This window comes from Rhinoraja longicauda, chromosome 1 (genome assembly GCF_053455715.1).
Source record: "Rhinoraja longicauda isolate Sanriku21f chromosome 1, sRhiLon1.1, whole genome shotgun sequence".
Taxonomy (NCBI): Eukaryota; Metazoa; Chordata; class Chondrichthyes; order Rajiformes; family Arhynchobatidae; genus Rhinoraja; species Rhinoraja longicauda.
In genome coordinates this window covers 1,308,343-1,328,441 of record NC_135953.1, presented here as the reverse complement: position 1 = coordinate 1,328,441, position 20,099 = coordinate 1,308,343, and the positions used below count along the sequence as shown (strand labels likewise).

General features: G+C 46.7%; 1 protein-coding gene across 1 annotated transcript in view; it reads left to right on the top strand.

Moving 5' to 3' along the window:
• LOC144598413 (disintegrin and metalloproteinase domain-containing protein 12-like) overlaps positions 1–11,316 on the top strand; it is a 117,739-nt gene extending 106,423 nt beyond the window's left edge. The window contains exons 19-21 of the mRNA XM_078408576.1: positions 982–1,135; positions 6,363–6,423; positions 11,016–11,316. Of these exons, the coding sequence (XP_078264702.1) occupies positions 982–1,135; positions 6,363–6,423; positions 11,016–11,036 (236 nt within the window). The 3' untranslated portion in view covers positions 11,037–11,316. The remainder of the gene's footprint in view (positions 1–981; positions 1,136–6,362; positions 6,424–11,015) is intronic.
• The last annotated feature ends 8,783 nt before the right edge of the window (positions 11,317–20,099 follow it).

Below are 20,099 nucleotides of genomic sequence, written 5' to 3'. Positions count from 1 at the left end.
AAAATTTTGGCGATCTGCTACGACTTTGACAGTTGCCGGCAGTCGCCTTAAAAATCGTGTAACTGGGACAGGGCCTTTGCTAGAATAATAGAAAATAGGTGCAGGAGTCGTCCATTTGGCCCTTCGAGCCAGCACCGCCATTCATTGTGATCATGGCTGATCATCTACCAGTAACCTGTGCCTGCCTTCTCCCCATATCCCTTGATTCCACTAGTCCCCAGAGCTCTATCTAATTTTCTTTTAAATTCATACAGTGAATTAGGCGTCACTGCCTTCTGTGGCAGAGAATTCCACAAATTCACAACTCTCTGGGTGAAAAAGTTACTTCTCATCTCAATTTTAAATGGCCTCCCCTTTTCTTAGACTGTGGCCCCTGGTTCTGGACTCCCCCAACATTTGGGAACATTTTTCCTGCATCTAGCTTGTCCAGTCCTTTTATAATTTTATACGTATCTATAAGATCCCCTCTCATCCTCCTAAACTCAAGCCCAGTCTTTCCAATCTTTCCTCATATGACAGTCCCTCCATCCCAGGGATTAACCTCATGAACCTATGCTGCATTGAAAATAATTATTGAAAATAATTATTAAAAATAATTTTGACAGGTACATGGGTAGGGAAGGATTAGAGGGAATTAGGTCAAATGCAGACAAGTGGGATTAGCATAGTGGCATCTTGATTGGCACAGATGAGATGGGCCAAAGGGCTTGATGGCAAAGGGCTTGATTGTATACTCCATGTACTCTTGGCTGTTGACAACGAGTAGTGTCGGATCTAGCACTGTCCAGTATTCAGCCAGCCCATGCCTTCCCAGCATGATGTCCAGACTTAAATAATTGAGCATTGACAGTTGTGATCCACTGGCAAAATTCAATGTGATCCACCCGTCTTTAAGGTCGATGATTCCAAATGTCAAGCAACTATTGGAATGCATTCGTAGACAAGGCTGCTAACTAAATCATCTCTCTTCTGTTTCATTAGAACCGTTAAATCTGATTCCCCTGACCATTGCAATTCTGGCACCCGCGTTAGGAGTGCCGATTTTAAGCTACACCCTCCGGAACTGCAGAGGTAAGAAGAAGATTAAAGGAAGTAGAAGAGCTGCAGTGGAAACTGTTCAAAGTGGTAGTTCCAGGTAAGGTTAAAAAGACCGGGTCGACTTTGTGCTGACTGGAAATGGCTACAAATGTGGAGGAATATAAGGAGTGCGAGCGAAAGAGGAATAAAGGGAGTGTCACAGAGTTAAACAGCACAGAAAAGGACCTTTGGTCCAACTTGCCTATGCCAACTAAGATGCCCCATCTATGCTAGTCCCACCTCCCCATGTTTGGCTCATATCCCTCTAAAACATTCCTATACATGTACCTGTCCAAATGTCTTTTAAATGTTGTTATAGTACCTGTCTCAACGACCTCCTCTGGCAGCTTGTTTCAATTTGTTCCATGTATTCACCACCTTCGGTGTAAAAATAGTTGCCGCTCAGCATCCTGTTAAATCTTTCCCCTCTCACCTGAACATTCTCTCTAGTTGTTAAAGGGATAAACCGATTCCTGTTGTCTTATTGCTGTTGTATTGCACATGAATTGGTGTAGTTCAACCAATGTTCCAGTCCTCATGGTATGCCTTTATGATATGTCTTTATCACGCGCACATGGAACTTACAACAGTACAGCAAAGGAATAGTGTCCTCTGCCCATCATGTCTGTGCTGAACGTGATGCTAATTTAAACTCATCCCAGCGTAGAAACATTGCAGATGTTGGTTTACAAAACAAGACACAACAGGTCAGGCAGCATCTCTGGAGTACATGGATAGATAACATTCGGATTGGTGCCCTTCTTTGTATTCACTGTGGGGGTGGGGGGGATTGGAAACTGGGGAGAAGTAGGACAAAGCGTGGAAGGTCCTGTGAGCGTGGAAGGTCCTGTGAACGCAGACAAAGAGATTTTTTGATACCAGATGGTTGGAACAAAGGCCGGCGATTAAAGCAGAAGGTGTAAGATAGACACATTGAAGAGTTGTAAATTGTGAAGCCAGAGGAGGGAATGCAGGATGAGGGAGAGGGAAAGGGGAGAAATAGGTGCTTCCAGGTGGGGCACAGGGCGGGGTGAGGAAGGGGGTGGGGGAGTAGGGGAGGGGGGTGGGGGGAGTTTAGAGGTTATCTAGAATGAAAGAATTCAGTGTTCATGCAGTTAGGTTGTAAGCTACCCAAGTGGAATATAAAGTGTTATTTCTTCATTTTCCCTGTAGCGTCACTCTGGCAATGCAGGAGGCCCAGGACAGAAAGGTCTGTGTCAGATTAGGTGGGGTGAATGGCAAGGACCAGGGGAGTTCCTTGTTGCAACTGAAGGGAGGGGGGTGAGAGTAGAACTACAGGACAGAGTAGAATTACCTGTCCTGAGTATGAATTTAAAAGAGAGTTAGATAGAGCTGTAGGGGCTAGTGGAATCAAGGGACATGGGGAGAAGGCAGGCACAGGTTACTGATTGTGGATGATCAGCCATGATCACAATGAATGGCGGTGCTGGCTCGAAGGTCCAAATGGCCTCCTCCTGCACCTATTTTTGGTTTCGATGTTTCTACAGGAAGAGACAAGGGAGATAAGGGAGGGTGGAAACATTTACTAAGGATGTTTCTTATTTCCTTGAATGGAAAGCCTCATCTTGGAAGTAGATGTGGGAGGAGACAGAGAAATTGAGAGTAGGGAAGTGTCTTGGCAAGAGGAAGGGTGGGAGGAAGTGCAGTCCAGATAACTGTGGGTTTGTAGTAGACGTCAGTTAATAGTCTATCCCCTGTGATGGAGACAGGGAGATCAATCAAGGGGACAGAGATGTCAGAGATAGGAAACTAATCCCATCTGTCTGCACAGTCCAAATTCTTCCATTCCCCCCCTGACCATATGTCCGTCCAAATGCCTCTTAAACAACACTATCACGTCTGGTTTCACCACCACCTTGGCAATGCATTGCAAACTTCCACCCCAGCCCCCTGACCCAACCCTTGAATTTAAATCTATGCCCTCTTGTTTTTGACATTTCCATCTGTGAAAAAGGTTCTGATTATCCATCCTATCAATGCCTCTCATAATTGTTTTTGCTCTTCTCAGGTCTCTGAATCTCCAGAGAATACAATCCAAGTCCGTCCAACCTTATAGCTGATTCTCTCTAATCCTGGCAAAATTCTGTAAATCTCTTCTGCACCCTTTCCAAATCAGAGAGCTCCAGATGGCCTTGGCAGGGAGAGCTTAGTCAAGACGACTACTTCGCTGAGCACTGCCCGGTGTCTGCCATAACTACATGAGGTTCCCTGGTTGCCAGCCAGTTCAATACCCCTGTCTATTCTCACACCGACTTGTTTAAAATATTTAAAAAACATTTGTACAGGTATGTGGACAAGAAGAGTTTAGAGGGATAAACGCAGGCAGTTTAGATTAGCATCTTGGTCGGCATGGGCAAGTTGGGCCAAAGGGCCCGTTTCCATTCGGCATGACTCTGCCTCTGTGACAATCATATTTTCTTGACTGGTATTTTGCTTCTGAACTGCAGCTGTTTGCTACACCACTAGTAGTGAACCATTCATTCCATGATGCGCTTTTGCTTCGAGCATTTCCTAAAAACATGCTAAATTCAGGGAATGTATGTGATTAATTTGCCTGATGACTTTCTTGGTAATGTTACACATACTTCTATTAGAATTGATTAGTTTTTAATCATAGAGAAACATAGAAACATAGAAAATAGGTGCTGGAGGAGGCCATTCGGCCCTTTGAACCAGCGCCGCCATTCATTATGATCATGGCTGATCGTCCACAGTCAATAGCCCATGCCTGCCTTCTCCCCATATCCTTTGATTCCACTAGCCCCTAGAGATCTATGTAACTCTCTCTTAAATCCATCCAGTGATTTGGCCTCCACTGCCCTCTGTGGCAGAGAATTCCACAAATTCATAACTCTCTGGGTGAAAAAGTTCCTTCTCACCTCAGTTTTAATAATAATAATAATAATAATAATAATAATAATATTCATTTATTGTCATTGCAACGAGTACAACGAATTTAAAAAATAGCCAATCCTGACGGTGCGTAAAAACATATATGCAATAAATGCAAAAACAAATAAATACAATTATATTAAGTACAAAAGTTTTAACAGTGTTGCCTAGTGCAGAAGGTAGTGTTCAGTTCTCGTATGGCCCTGGGTTAAAAACTGTTCTTAAGTCTGTTTGTTCGGGATTTGATCGACCTGAAAGGTCGACCAGAGGGCAGATGAACAAACAGACGGTGGCCGGGGTGGGATGGATTTTTTATTATTTTGCCTGCTCTACTGAGGCAGCGTAGGCTGAACAGGTGCTCCAGGGAGGGCAGTGAGCAGCCGATGATCTTCTGGGCCGTCGTGATGACCCTCTGAAGGGCCTTCCTGTCCTTTTCTGAGCAGCTGGCATACCATGTGGTTATACAGTATGCCAGCACACTCTCGATGGAGCAGCGATAGAAGGACATCATGAGCTTCTCCTGCAGGTTGGTTTTCCTGAGGATCCTCAGGAAGTGGAGTCTCTGCTGTGCCTTCTTCACTGTGGTGATGGTGTTGGTAGACCAGGTAAGATCCTCTGCGATGTGCATACCCAGGAACCTGAAAGCGGGTACCCTTTCCACACAGACCCCATTGATGTAGACTGGGTCGTATTCTACACTGTCGTATCCTCCCCTTTATTCTAAGACTGTGGCCCCTGGTTCTGGACTCGCCCAACATTGGGAACATTTTTCCTGCATCTAGCTTGTCCAGTCTTTATATAATTTTATATGTTTCTATAAGATCCCCTCTCATCCTTCTAAACTCCAGTGAATACAAGCCTAGTCTTTTCAATTTTTCCTCATCTGACAGTCCCGCCATCCCAGGGATCAATCTCGTGAACCTACGTTGCACTGCCTCAATTACAAGGATGTCCCTCAAATTAGGAGACCAAAACTGTACACAATACTCCAGATGTGGTCTTACCAGGGCCCTGTACAACTGCAGAAGAACCTCTTTACTTCTATACTCAAATCCTCTTGTTATGAAGGCCAATATGCCATTAGCTTTCTTCACTGCCTGCTGTCAGTGACTGGTGTACAAGGACACCCAGATCTCGCTGCACTTCCCCCTTACCTAACCTAACACCATTGAGATAATAATTTGCCTCCTTGTTTTTGCCGCCAAAGTGGATAACCTCACATTTATCTATATTATACTGCATCTGCCACGCATCTGCCACGCATCTGCCCACTCACTCAACCTATCCAAATCACGCTGAAACCTCCTAACATCCTGTTCACAGTTCACATTGCCACCCAGCTTTGTGTCATCCGCAAACTTGCTAGTGTTGCTTCTAATTCCCTCTTCCAAATCATTAATATATATGGTAAACAGTTGTGGTCCCAACACCGAGCCTTGCGGCACTCCACTCGCCACTGCCTGCCATTCTGAAAAAGACCCGTTTACTCCTACTCTTTGCTTCCTGTCTGCCAACCAATTTTCTATCCATGTCAACACCCTACCCCTAATACCAGGTGCTCTAATTTTGCTCACCAATCTCCCGTGTGGGACCTTATCAAAGGCTTTCTGAAAGTCTAGATACACTACATCTACTGGCTCTCCTTCATCCATTTTACTTGCCACATCCTCAAAAAATTCCAGAAGATTAGTCAAGCATGATTTCCTTTTCATAAATCCATGCTGATTTGGACTTATCCTTTTACTGATATCCAAATGCACCATTATTACCTCTTTAATAATTGACTCCAGCATCTTTCCCACCACCGATGTCAGGCTAACTGGTCTGTAATTCCTCGTGTTCTATAGTTATCTATAGTAATAGTATAGTAATAGTAGAGTAATAGTATGGTAATAGTATACTAATAGTAATGGTAGAGTATAGTACAATTTTGTATAGTAATATAGTTATTTTATAAACACATAGTGTTTATACAACATCTGTGGAGAAATGGACAGATGATGTTTTGGATGATCGATTTCTAAAACAAATTGCTGGAGGAACTCTGATTCCAACATCTGCAGTTCTTTGCATCTCTATTTCTTTTATATATTTGTTGTTTACATCTAATTTAGTAGTACTTGCATATCTCTGAAACATGTTAAATCCTTTAATAGTCTTTGGAAGTGGACACGTGTTTTGATACTACTCACTGTTGTGATCGCGCTCTGTTGCACAGCCTGTCTCTTGGTTGTGGAGGGTCAGCTAGACCAGGAAACATCTGGGCAGGTGACGTCCAGAGGTAGGCCAGGTGCAGCAAGCCCCTAGCATTATGTTAGGGAATTAACCTCTGCAGTCAGTGACAAATTCATTGACATTTCCTCTCCATTTAGCGCTCCATTGGGTGTCTCTCCTGAAGTCCACTCCCACAACGCAGTGAAGCAGTCTGAGCTGGTAAGTGAATGCAATAAAGGTCATGTTATTATCTTATGCAACCAAGTGGTTCGATCTACTCTAATGACAACCATGAAGAACATGAAACATACAAACCATGGAGCTGTGCAGCACGGAAACAAGCCCTTGAGCACACCTTGTCCATGTCCACCACGTTGGCATTGTGACCTATTCCCATTTGTCTATAGGCATTAGGCCTAGTCTAAATCCTTCCTATCCGTACAGCTTTTAAAAGTTGCAATGTATCCGCTTCTATGGCTTCCTCTGGGAGCTTTTTGCATCTTATTTTTAGGCATTGGAGGCCAATTCCCTGGATGCTTTCAAGATAGAGTTAGATAGAGCTCTTAATGATAGCGGAATCAAGGGATATGGGGAGAAGGCAGGAACAGGGTACTAATTATGGATGATCAGCCATGATCACGGTGAATGGCAGTGCTGGCTCGAAGGGCCGAATGGCCTACTCCTGCACCTATTGTTTATTGTGACAATAATAAATTTAACTAAATTAATCTTGCACCATATATTTCTCAGGTCCTGAAGATTGCAGTGTGACTTGCTACTCCTTGAGTTTGTGTTGGTCCTCGTTGTAAAGGTTCAGGGAGCCACAGGTCTGCCTACCATGTAGACTCCATACTGAGTTTAGAAAGACAGACAATTCTATAACTCAGATAACGCAATTTCTCTGCGACATTGGCTCAGCTTGGTTTTTTTTGTCGAGTTTCCCTTTTCTTCCTTGGTGATTTAATCCTGAAGAGGAGGAAGTGCTCAACCTGACCAGCTGCACAGGACTATCTGATCTACATCTAACAACTCCTGAAATCTTTGGTGCACTTTCTCACTCTGATAACTGCTTCCATTCACTCATTGACCACATTACCTGGTTTACAGCTTATCCCTGTGCTCACAACGTCTCCTTCCTGCCCACTCTAAAGCTTAACACACCTCTTTTATATCCATTCCAATTCTGACGAAGTCTTCAAACTAAATGTTCACACTGGTACAGCAGGCAGTGAAGAAAGCTAATGGCATGTTGGCCTTCATGACAAGAGGAGTTGAGTATAGGAGCAAAGAGGTCCTTCTGCAGTTGTACAGGGTCCTAGTGAGACCGCAACTGGAGTACTGTGTGTAGTTTTGGTCTCTGTGTGTAGTTTAAGTTCCTCTTAAATCTTTCTGCCCTCACCTTCCCCTACTCTGGGCAAAAGACTCTCAAAGATTCCCCAATTAAGATCCTGCAGCAATTTTTGACTGCCTTCTTCACTCGGTAAAAAGACCAAACGCAGGCTCGCCGATCGTTTCGCTGAACACCTCCACTCAGTCCACCTTAACCTACCTGATCTCCCGGTTGCTCAGCACTTTAACTCCCTCTCACATTCCCAATCTGACCTTTCTGTCCTGGGCCTCCTCCATTGTCAGAGTGAGCCCCAGCGCAAATTGGGGGAACAGCACCTCATATTTCGCTTGGGTAATTTACACCCCAGTGGAACGAACATTGATTTCTCTAATTTCAAATAGCCCTTGTTTTCCCTCTCTCTCTATCCCCTCCTCCTTCCCAGTTCTCCCACCAGTCTTACTGTCTCCGACTACATTCTATCTCTGTCCCGCCCACTCCCCCGACATCAGTCTGAAGAAGGGTCTCGACCCAAAATCTATGTTTCTATAAAACGTTACCCATTCTTTCTCTCCAGAGATGCTGCCTGTCCCCCGCTGAGTTATTCCACCATTTTGTGTCTACCAACCATCTTCACTATCTGCAATACCACACACTTTTGCGTCATCTGCAAACTAGCTAATCATGCCTTGCATTTTCATCCAACTCATTGATATAGATGACAAAAAGCAATGGGACTAGTACCGAACCTTGAGGCACGTTTCTAGTCACAGGTCATCAGTCTGAAAAACCACCTCCCACCATCATCCTCTGCTTCCTTCCATCGCTCGAAGGGCCAAATGGCCACCTACTGCACTTCTCCTATCTCCTATGCAAAATTAGAGCACATGGTATTGGGGGTAGGGTACTGATGATAGAAAATTGGTTGGCAGACAGAAAGCAAAGAGTGGGGATAAATGGGTCCCTTTCAGAATGGCAGGCTGTGACTAGTGGGGTACCACAAGGCTTGGTGCTGGGACCGCAGCTATTTACAATATACATGAATTACTTGGATGAAGGGATTAAAAGTAACATTAGCAAATTTGTAGATGACACAAAGCTGGGTGGCAGTGTGAACAAAGAGGAAGATGCTATGAGGTTGCAGGGTGACTTGGACAGGTTGTGTGAGTGGGCGGATGCATGGCAGATGCAGTTTAATGTGGATAAGTGTGAGGTTATCCACTTTGGTGGTAAGTATAGAAAGGCAGATTATTATCTGAATGGTGTCAAGTTACGAAAAGGGGACGTACAACGAGATCTGGGTGTCCTAGTGCATCAGTCACTGAAAGGAAGCATGCAGGTACAGCAGCCAGTGAAGAAAGCCAATGGAATGTTGGCCTTCATAACAAGAGGAGTTGAGTATAGGAGCAAAGAGGTCCTTCTGCAGTTGTACAGGGCCCTAGTGAGACCGCACCTGGAGTACTGTGTGCAGTTTTGGTCTCCAAATTTGAGGTGGACACAGTGTTCTCTCTCGAGTAGAGGTCGGAGTAGTGTTCCACCCCTCTCTCCATCTGCTGGCATTTGTCTGTGATTACTTCCACAGTGGAGGATTTGAGGGGGGGGGCTGTCTTGCTCTGGACTGGTCCTAGTGCCTTCTTAATGCCATCGTACATTCCCCTGATGTTCCCTGTTATGGCGGCCATCTGGATGTCCTCACTAGGCTGTGTGCAGTACTCCTGGGCGCAATGCCTGGCAGTCTGCAGAGCCTTGCTCCTGGCAGCCCTGAGGATCTGCAGGTTCTTCTTGTTGGCTGACCGCTTGTACTCGGCTAGGGCGGCGAGCTTGGCTTCGATGAAGGGGGTCATCTCGGTCGACTTGGCCTCAAACTAGTCGTGGGTCTACAAGATCCTCTTCCCAAAGCTAGCCAAGGCTGTGCGGTGCATGGTGTCCCGCAGAATTTCCCACTTCTCTGTTGCAGAGTCTCCAGGACACGAGGTGCCAAGTTCTCTCTCAAAAGCCTCTGCAAACTGTGGCACAAGGTCTGGATGGGGCATCTTGCTGACATCGTTGTGGGGTTTCCCCTGCTTCTTCCTCCCCATTCTTAAAACAAGCTAAAGAATGCTAAAAACATACATTTAACACATACGAAAGAAACAACAGAGAAGGAAGGGACAGACAGACTGTTGGCGAGGCTGCCATTGCTAGCTTCCTTGAATTCTATTCTCTCTCCATGGTATATACAGATGAGAAGTATTCATAAAGATCTCACCCATCAGGGTGAATCCAAATGCATTTTATCAGTTTATTAAGGGCAAAACTACAAGAGAAAGAGCAAGAGCCAATAAGGACAATCTATATATGAGCTGGAATGTGTGGCCCGAATGCTGACTTATTTTACAACTGCTGGTAAATGGCATTAGAACAGACAAGTACTTGACAGTTGGTGGGATGAAGGGCCTGTTTGTCTGCTGTTGTTAATACGGTTTAAATATTAAAACTTTTCATGTCATTTTCCTGACAATTTGTGCTCGTATGAGCAATACTGTTATCTGCTAGACCAAATGGACCCGTTGGGCCCAAACCTCTCCTTCGTTGCTGCAGCACCCTCTCCTCCCCCCCTCCCCTCCGCGCCCCCTGCCCCTCCTCCCCGTCCCCACCCCCCCTCCGCCCCCCTCCTTATCCTCCTCCCTCCCCACCCTCCACCCCCTCCCTCCCTAGGAATTAGATTTAAACTTTTAAATGTGAATAACTTTAAAAATATAATACCGATTTCAATGAAACTTTTTCCATTAGCACCAAAGGGATGACGGTAAGGTGGGCATAAAATTGTCGTGCTATTGTGTACCTTTTTGGCTGCAGTTCAGGAACAAACAAACAAACAAACAAGAGTTTTAGTTTATAGATTTGTAACGTTGTATAAAATTGGTGACTCCCAGCCAATGGTGAAGGTACAGAATATATGAGAGCATCAAGTTCTCAGCCTCATGCCTGCTCTTTCTGGACAATGCCTGCTTCTACATCAATGGTCTTAACTGGTGGCAACCAAAGATGCTTACACAACCTTGCATCTGAATGTGTTATTCCTTGTATTGTTGACGATCACCAATTTACGTTACAATCCTAACTCTTCTTTTATGTGGAATGTTTGGTGCAGTGGTGATGGACAATACCTCCAAAACCTTTCCACTTAAAATAAAAGTTTTTAGTTCAGCATTCTTCTATTTAAAACTTCACAATCATGTAATTTCTGGATCTTTTGTGGAATTATGAAAATCTGGTACCTACAAGTCAGACATTCCTGCAACTGCACAAATACTCACAAGCTGCTGTTGAGAATGTGAAGGGAAAATGCCCAGCAGACCAACTCCAACATGCCTGCAATAGTGATTTCCTTCTTTATTAATAACCTCCACAAGAATTAACCACAAAAGAAGAAGGATGTTGTCACTCTGTGCACTCTTTACCGAACTGCTTTCCAATTATTACAAATCATTTTTCTCCACAGATTCAGACATCGACCAGATAACTCCAGCAAGCGAGTAGTGTGTGGCACCTGGCATTACATCCGTTCTCTGCATTCATCTTGTATTTAACTCCAGAATACCTGGGGAAGGGTTGCTGATCAGAGACAATCCTGTTGAATCTGACCAATCTGCCACTGAAGCAAACATGTACAGAGGGACCAAGAAAGTATTAGTGTGATATGATGAGCAATTATTAGTTAGTGATTGTAAACGTTGAATATTTATTCAACAATAATTCTTGTGCCATGTAAATATTAAAATGCAAAATGATTATTCTTTTTTTGTGGACATACTACTGCTACTCCTGGGAAATCCATGAGCATCTAACTGAGCAATAAACTGACCAAACAACGATAAAACCATATTATTTTTGTTATCAAACGCAGGATTAAATGGAGTGTTTGACTGAATTCTATATTCGAGGTGTTGGATGTATGGGAATGTCTGAGGGCCTCTTTGGCATTCTAAATGCGATATACAAGTCCTATAGACCTGCATCATGATGACCTAACTCTTGTCTTCATTGCTCGGGGCATTGAGTATAAGCATACTATATGCTTATTTACCATTCTATCTACTTGTGTTGTCACAGTCAGTCAAATGTGGATTTGGATCCAACGATCCTCTGTACATCAATACTATTAAGAGTCTTGCCATTAATTGTATATTTTCCCTTTACATTTGACCTCCCAAAATATAACACCTAACACTTGCTTGTACAGCTCCACCACTGATTTTCTGGCATCCTTGGTTCCAGAGCCTTTCTAGATTTGCCAAACCAACAGAGATCAGAGTCTCCGAGAGGAGTCCAACAGTACCAGAATGGTCCACCTCGGCAGATGAGGAACCGAGATATCAGCCCACAGTCAGCCTCGGAGGTCGGCAATGGAAACAGATCTCTTGGCTCCAATCAGGCTGGAGCTCCAGAGCCTCAGCCGTAGGGAGCAAATTCGACCCACTGATTGGACGCAAAGTATAGTTGGGATTACGGAGAAATGGCTTCAGGGTGATCAAGGCTGGGAGCTGAACATCCAGGGATATTCAATATTCAGGAGGGATAGACAGAAAAGAAAAGGAGGTGGGGTAACGTTGCTGGTTAGAGAGGAGATTAACGCAATAGAAAGGAAGGACATTAGCTTGGAGGATGTGGAATGGATATGGGTAGAGCTGCGAAACGCTAAGGGGCAGAAATCGCTAGTGGTAGTTGTGTACAGGCCACCTAACAGTAGTAGTAGAGTTGGGGATGGCATCAAACAGGAAATTAGAAATGCGTGCAACAAAGGTAAAACAGTTATAATGGGTGACTTCAATCTACATATAGATTGGGTGAATCAAATTGGCAGAGGTGCTGAGGAAGCGGATTTCTTGGAATGTATGCGGGATAGTTTTCTAAACCAACATGTAGAGGAACCAACGAGAGAGCAGGCTATTCTAGACTGGGTATTGAGTAATGAGGAAGGGTTAGTTAGCAGTCTTGATGTGCGTGGCCCCTTGGGCAAGAGTGACCATAATATGGTTGAGTTCTTCATTAGAATGGAGAGTGACATAGTTAATTCAGAAACAACGGTTCTGAACTTAAAGAAAGGTAACTTTGAGGGTATGAGACGTGAAATGGCCAAGATAGACTGGCAATTGATTCTTAAAGGATTGACGGTGGATATGCAATGGAAGGCATTTAAAGACCGCATGGATGAACTACAACAATTGTTCATCCCAGTTTGGCAAAAGAATAAATCAGGGAAGGTAGTGCATCCGTGGCTAACAAGGGAAATTAGGGATAGTATCAAAACAAAAGATGAAGCATACAAATTAGCAAGAAAAAGCAGCCTACCAGAGGAGTCAGGGGGTATGGGGAGAAAGCAGGAACGGGGTACTGATTGAGAATGATCAGCCATGATCACATTGAATGGCGGTGCTGGCTCGAAGGGCCGAATGGCCTACTCCTGCACCTATTGTCTATTGTCTATTGACTGGGAGAAATTCAGAGTCCAGCAGAGGAGGGCAAAGGGCTTAATTAGGAAAGGGAAAATAGATTATGAAAGGAAACTGGCAGGGAACATAAAAACTGACTGCAAAAGCTTGTGAAGAGAAAAAGATTAGTTAAAACAAATGTAGGTCCCTTGCAGTCAGAAACAGGTGAATTGATCATGGGGAACAAGGATATGGCAGACCAATTGAATAACTACTTTGGTTCTGTCTTCACTACGGAAGTCATAAATAATCTGCCGGAAATAACAGGGGACCGAGGGTTAAATGAGATGGAGGAACTGAGTGAAATCCAGGTTAGTCAGGAAGTGGTGTTAGGTAAATTGAATGGATTAAAGGCCGATAAATCCCCAGGGCCAGATAGGCTGCATCCCAGAGTGCTTAAGGAGATAGCCCCAGAAATAGTGGATGCATTAGTGATAATTTTTCAAAACTCTTTAGATTCTGGAGTAGTTCCTGAGGATTGGAGGGTAGCTAATGTAACCCCACTTTTCAAAAAGGGAGCGAGAGGGAAAACGGGGAATTACAGACCAGTTAGTCTAATATCGGTAGTGGGGAAAATGCTCGAGTCAGTTATTAAAGATGGGATAGCAGCACATTTGGAAAATGGTGAAATCATTGGACAAAGTCAGCATGGATTTATGAAAGGTAAATCATGTCTGACGAATCTTATAGAATTTTTCGAGGATGTAACTAAGGGAGAACCAGTGGATGTGTTATATCTGGACTTCCAGAAGGCTTTCGACAAGGTCCCACATAAGAGATTAGTATGCAAACTTAAAACACACGGTATTGTGGGTTCAGTATTGATGTGGATAGAGAACTGGCTGGCAGACAGGAAGCAAAGAGTAGGAATAAACGGGTCCTTTTCAGAATGGCAGGCAGTGACTAGTGGGGTACCGCAAGGCTCAGTGCTGGGACCCCAGCTATTTACAATATATATTAATGATTTGCACGAGGGAATTGAATGCAACATCTCCAAGTTTGCGGATGACACGAAGCTGGGAGGCAGTGTTAGCTGTGAGGAAGATGCTGGGAGGCTGCAACGTGACTTGGATAGGTTGGGTGAGTGGGCAGATGCATAGCAGATGCAGTATAATGTGGATAAATGTGAGGTTATCCACTTTGGTGGCAAGGACAGGAAAGCAGACTATTACCCGAATGGTGGCCGATTAGGAGAAGAGGAGATGCAACGAGACCTGGGTGTCGTAGTACACCAGTCATTGAAAGTAGGCATACAGATGCAGCAGGCAGTGAAGAAAGCGAATGGTATGTTGGCATTCATAGCGAGGGGATTTGAGTATAGGAGCAGGGAGGTTCTGCTGCAGTTGTACAGGGCATTGGTGAGACCACACATGGAGTATTGCATACAGTTTTGGTCTCCTAATCTGAGGAAATACATTCTTGCCATAGAGGGAGTACAGAGAAGGTTCACCAGATTGATTCCTGGGATGGCAGGACTTTCATATGAAGAGAGACTGGATAGACTCGGCTTGTACTCGCTGGAATTTAGAAGATTGAGGGGGGATCTTATAGAAACTTACAAAATTCTTAAGGGGTTGGACAGGCTAGATGCAGGAAGATTGTTCCCGATGTTGGGGAAGTCCAGAACAAGGGGTCACAGTTTAAGGATAAGGGGGAAGTCTTTTAGGACCGAGATGAGAACGTTTTTTTTCACACAGAGAGTGGTGAATCTGTGGAATTCTCTGCCACAGAAGATAGTTGAGGCCAATTCATTGGCTATATTTAAGAGGGAGTTAGATGTGGCCCTTGTGGCTAAAGGGATCAGGGGTTATGGAGAGAAGGCAGGTACGGGATACTGAGTTGGTGATCATATTGAATGGCGGTGCAGGCTCGAAGGGCCGAATGGCCTACTCCTGCACCTATTTTCTATGTTTCTATGAAGTCAGCTATGGGAATTTAAATTCAAATTGCTTTTATTGTCATTCAAAAATAGATTTGTCGTTACCATGCAGTCATAAACAATAAGGAGCACAAGACACACAATTACATAAGTTTAACACAGACAACCATCACAGTGATTCCTCCAGGCACACCCTCACTGTGAGGGAAGGCAAAGAAAAGTCTTATCTCCTCCTCTGTTCTTCTCCCGCGATCGAGGCTCCCGCCTTTTGAAACCCTCGCCGGGTGATGGAAGGTCCCAGGGCCGAGCCGAGCAGGCCGATGAAGGTCCTGAGCTCCCGCCGGGCGATGGAAGGTGCCGCGGCCGAGCTATGCAGGGCGATGAAGGTCCTGCGAACGGGTCGGTTGAGCCTTACGATTCGGGGCGGTCGAAGCTGCTACGGCTGGAGCTCCCGAAAGCCGGTCGCCAGCCAGGGACCTGCGAGCTGCCGATATTGCGGTCTACAGAGCCCGCGGCCGAAGCCTCCGAAGGTGGAGATGGTAAGTCCAGGCCCTGCAACCGGAGTCTTCAAGGTCGATCCCGGCTGGAGGCCGCCAACTCCATGGTGTTAGGCCGTAGCGCGAACGGAGATACGAAATGGAAAAAGGTCGCATCTCCGTTGAGGAAGAGATTTTAAAAAGTTTCCCCCACATATACACAGCTACAAATATATCATTACATACATCTAAACGCTAACAATAAACAAAGAAAGAAAAAAAAGACAGACTGCCGGTGAGCCGCAGACACTAGGCGCAGCCACTAGAATTGATCTGCCGGCTACTGCCAGGCTGGAGTTCCAGAGCCTCAGCCGAAGGAGACAATCTTGACCCGCCAATCGGTGCAGACGTCCCAATGAGGTCAAGATCGGCCACCTCACACGGCCTTGGCGCCAAATCTTCAGGGGGACTTCCAGTGAGGATTTAGTCGTACAACCTGGAAGCAGGTCTTTCGGCCCAACTTGCCCACAACAATCAACATGTTCCATCTACACTTGTCCCACCTGCCCATGTTTGGTCCATATCCCACCAAACCTGTCCTATCCATGTACCTGTTTAACCCCATCTCACCTGTACCCCGGAATATTGAGCTGAATATTTTTGCCTGTTGAGCCTCAGCGACAGGATTGGAGTCACAGCTCTGGCTCTGGAGTCACAGCTTTGTTCGCCCGACAGCTCTCAAGAGGGTATACCTATTTTGAAGAGGTAGACACCGGGGTTTCCTGCACTCCACGTTTAATCCCCTTCCTCACTGTCACCCACCTTCGCTCTTCCTGTATTCTCGATGTGACAACCTCACTGTCCAGGAAGCTCTTGATTTTCCTGTATGGTCCTGAGGTCACCCAGCCACACCTGGACACAATTTCCACAGGTGTAGTTGTCAGAGGCACCAGCAGTGTCCCTGACGTCCCACATCATGTAAGAGATACACTGCAAAAACTTGCCTGTAATCAAATTACGATTTAAATAACAAGACACACTCACAGAGTTGAGTGAAGCTTATTCCCCTCTCCTTATCCTTATTTACTGCTCAATTTACCAGTTGTATGCTGCAACCAGTCCAATGGTTGCCTTTAAATTGCCTTTATTACCTTTAATTTGTCATGCCTCTCACCTTCTCTGCCTTCTAATGACTCCTCCAACAGCTCAGTTGAAAATCTCCCACACTTTTTAAATTGTCAGGTCAAGGACGAGAGTGCTGCCGTTTCACTGCCGCTTCTCACCTTCTCTGCCTTCTGCAGCCTCCTCCAAAATCATTCCTCTCATGATTTTGTACAACTCTATAAAATCACCTCTCATCCTCCTGCGCTCTAAGGAATAGTGTCCTTGCCTGCTCAACCTCTCCCTATAGCTCAGGCCCTCGAGTCATGGCAACATTCTCGTAAATCTTCTCTGTACCCTTTCCAGCTGGACATCTTTCCTATAACACGGTGCCCAGAACTGAACATCAATACACTAAATGAGGCCTCAGCAACATCTAATATAACTGCACATGACCTCCCAACTTCTATACTCATTACTCTGACAGATGAAGGCCAATGTGCCAAAAGCCTATTTGACCACCTTATCTACCTGTTATGCCACTTTCAAAGAATTATATACCTGCACTACTAGATCTCTCTGCTCTACAACACTCCCCAGAGCCCTACCATTCACTGTGAAGCTCCTGTTAGACCTCCCAAAATGCAACACCTGACATTTCTCTGCATTGAATTCCTTCAACCATTCCTCAGGGATTCCATAGGGGTCGGTGCTGGAGCCTCAATGCTTCACATTATATCAACGATTTGGATGAGGGAATTGATTGTTTTGCTGCAAAGTTTGTAGACTATGCAAACGTAGTGTTACATAGAAACATAGAAAATAGGTGCAGGAGTAGTCCATTCGGCCCTTCGATCCTGCACCGCCATTCAATATGATCATGGCTGATCATCCAGCTCAGTAACCTGTACCTGCCTTCTCTCCATACCCCCTGATCCCTTTAGCCACAAGGGCCACATCTAACTCCCTCTTAAATATAGCCAATGAACTGGCCTCAAATACCTTCTGTGGCAGAGAATTCCACAGACTCACCACTCTCTGTGTGAAGAAATGTTTTCTCATCTCAGTCCTAAAAGACTTCCCCCTTATCCTTAAGCTGTGACCCCTGGTTCTGGACTTCCCCAACATCAGGAACAATCTTGGGGAAGCAGAGAGGCTGCAGAAGAACTTGGACAGGTTGGGAGAGTGGGCAAAGAAGTGGGCAAAGGAATACAGCGTAGTAAAGTGTGGAGTCATACATTTTGGTAGTAGGAATAAAGGCGTAGCCTTTTTCTCTAAATACAGAGAGGATTCAGAAATCGGAGGTACAAAGGAACTGGGAGTGCTGGTGCAGGATTCTCGAAAGGTTAATAAGCATGGTAAATACAATGGTAAATCCATTCATTTTGAGAGGTCTAGAATATAAAAGCAAGTGTGCAATGCTGAGGCTTCATAAGACACTGGTCAGACTGCATTTGGAGTATTGAGAGCAGTTTTGGGCACCATATCTGAGGAAAGATGCGCTGGCGTTGGAGGAAAAAAAACTTGCCCCACATATCTCCTTTAAACTTTGTTCCTCTCACCTCTTGGAAGGAGAGGTACTGCAGAGAAACACACAAGAGTGCTGGAGGAACTCCACGGGTCGGGCAGCATCTGTGGAGGGAATGCGACGTTTAGGATCAGGACGGAGGCAGATTCAGACTCGGGTGTGAATGTGCAGGGAGGAACTGCAGACGTTGATTGGTGTACACCGAAGATGGACGCAAAAATGTTGGAGTTGCTCAGCGGCATTAGGCGGCATGCCAGAGGTGAGAATGGAATGGACATTTGACAATTAATTAAACCATTCACTTGACACGGGCGGCGGCGCCTCACGCGGTTTGTTTGTGGCGACTACTCAAGACAGTCAAACGTCTCCGTTATGTTAAACGTCGCTGGAGTCAAGACCACCAAAGCTCGCTTATGTACTGTCTACAAAGAGACTCACGGCATCATACCCAGTAACATATCTCACTTCATTCAATCCAATACCCAGAGATTTAAAAGACAGTCCTCAGGGCACTTCATTTATACTAGAATTAGATCAAACAAAAATAGCTGCCGACAGTCACTATATCCATGCCATGTACTGACTATCCCAGAGTCCTTCCTGACACCACCAGATGTGCACCAACCTTGAAGTCACAGCTCGACAACTTGGACACGGATCATCTCCCCAAACTTGCCCAAATAAAAAATCTAAATAACCCTTTTTGCAACCAGTACCCACGTGTGCGAAACCTGCATGATATCTCAGCCGCCCAGCTGTTGGTGGTTGTGCAGGAGAAAAAGGCAGACGGAGAAAGCATGCCAGAGGTGAGAATGAATGGACATTTGACAATTAATTAACGCCGTTCACACGACGCAGGCGGGCGGGCGGCGCCTCTAGCGGCCCCCCCAGGTCGGGGCGCGCGGCGGCGGGCGGGGACCAGTGCGCGTGCGCGCGGCGGCGGGCGGGGACCAGTGCGCGTGCGCACGGCGGGAGAGGGAGCGCGAGGCCTCGCCGCCGCCGTTTGAATCGCGCTGGCGGTTGGCCACGGCCCCGCCCCCGCCCCGCGCCCCCCCCCCGGCGCCGCCATGGACACTCCCGGCGCCCGGCTCATCATCGCCATCGCCGGCTGCCTCCTCATTGCGCTGATGGCCGCCGCTCCCGACCCTCGGGGCGGAGCGCAGTGCCCCTCCGGACACCGCCTGCCGGCAGGTGAGGCGTCGCCTGCGTTTGGCGACCACCCGACGCGCCGCCCTCCAGAGTCGCCCCTCCCCCTCATAGACCAGACCCCCCCTCATAGACCAGACCCCCCTCACAGACCAGACCCCCCCTCATAGACCAGACCCCCCTCACAGACCAGACCCCCCTCATAGACCAGACCCCCCTCACAGACCAGACCCCCCTCACAGACCAGACCCCCCTCATAGACCAGACCCCCCTCACAGACCAGACCCCCCTCACAGACCAGACCCCCCTCACAGACCAGACCCCCCTCACAGACCAGACCCCCCTCACAGACCAGACCCCCCTCATAGACCAGACCCCCTTCACAGACCAGACCCCCCTCACAGACCAGACCCCCCTCATAGACCAGACCCCCCTCACAGACCAGACCCCCCCTCATAGACCAGACCCCCCCCCACAGACCAGACCCCCCTCATAGACCAGACCCCCCTCACAGACCAGACCCCCCCTCATAGACCAGACCCCCCTCACAGACCAGACCCCCCCTCATAGACCAGACCCCCCTCACAGACCAGACCCCCCCTCATAGACCAGACCCCCCTCACAGACCAGACCCCCCCTCATAGACCAGACCCCCCCTCATAGACCAGACCCCCCCTCACAGACCAGACCCCCCCTCATAGACCAGACCCCCCCCCACAGACCAGACCCCCTCACAGACCAGACCCCCCTCACAGACCAGACCCCCCTCACAGACCAGACCCCCCCTCATAGACCAGACCCCCCCTCACAGACCAGACCCCCCCTCATAGACCAGACCCCCCCCCACAGACCAGACCCCCCTCATAGACCAGACCCCCCCTCACAGACCAGACCCCCCCTCATAGACCAGACCCCCCCCCACAGACCAGACCCCCCTCATAGACCAGACCCCCCCTCACAGACC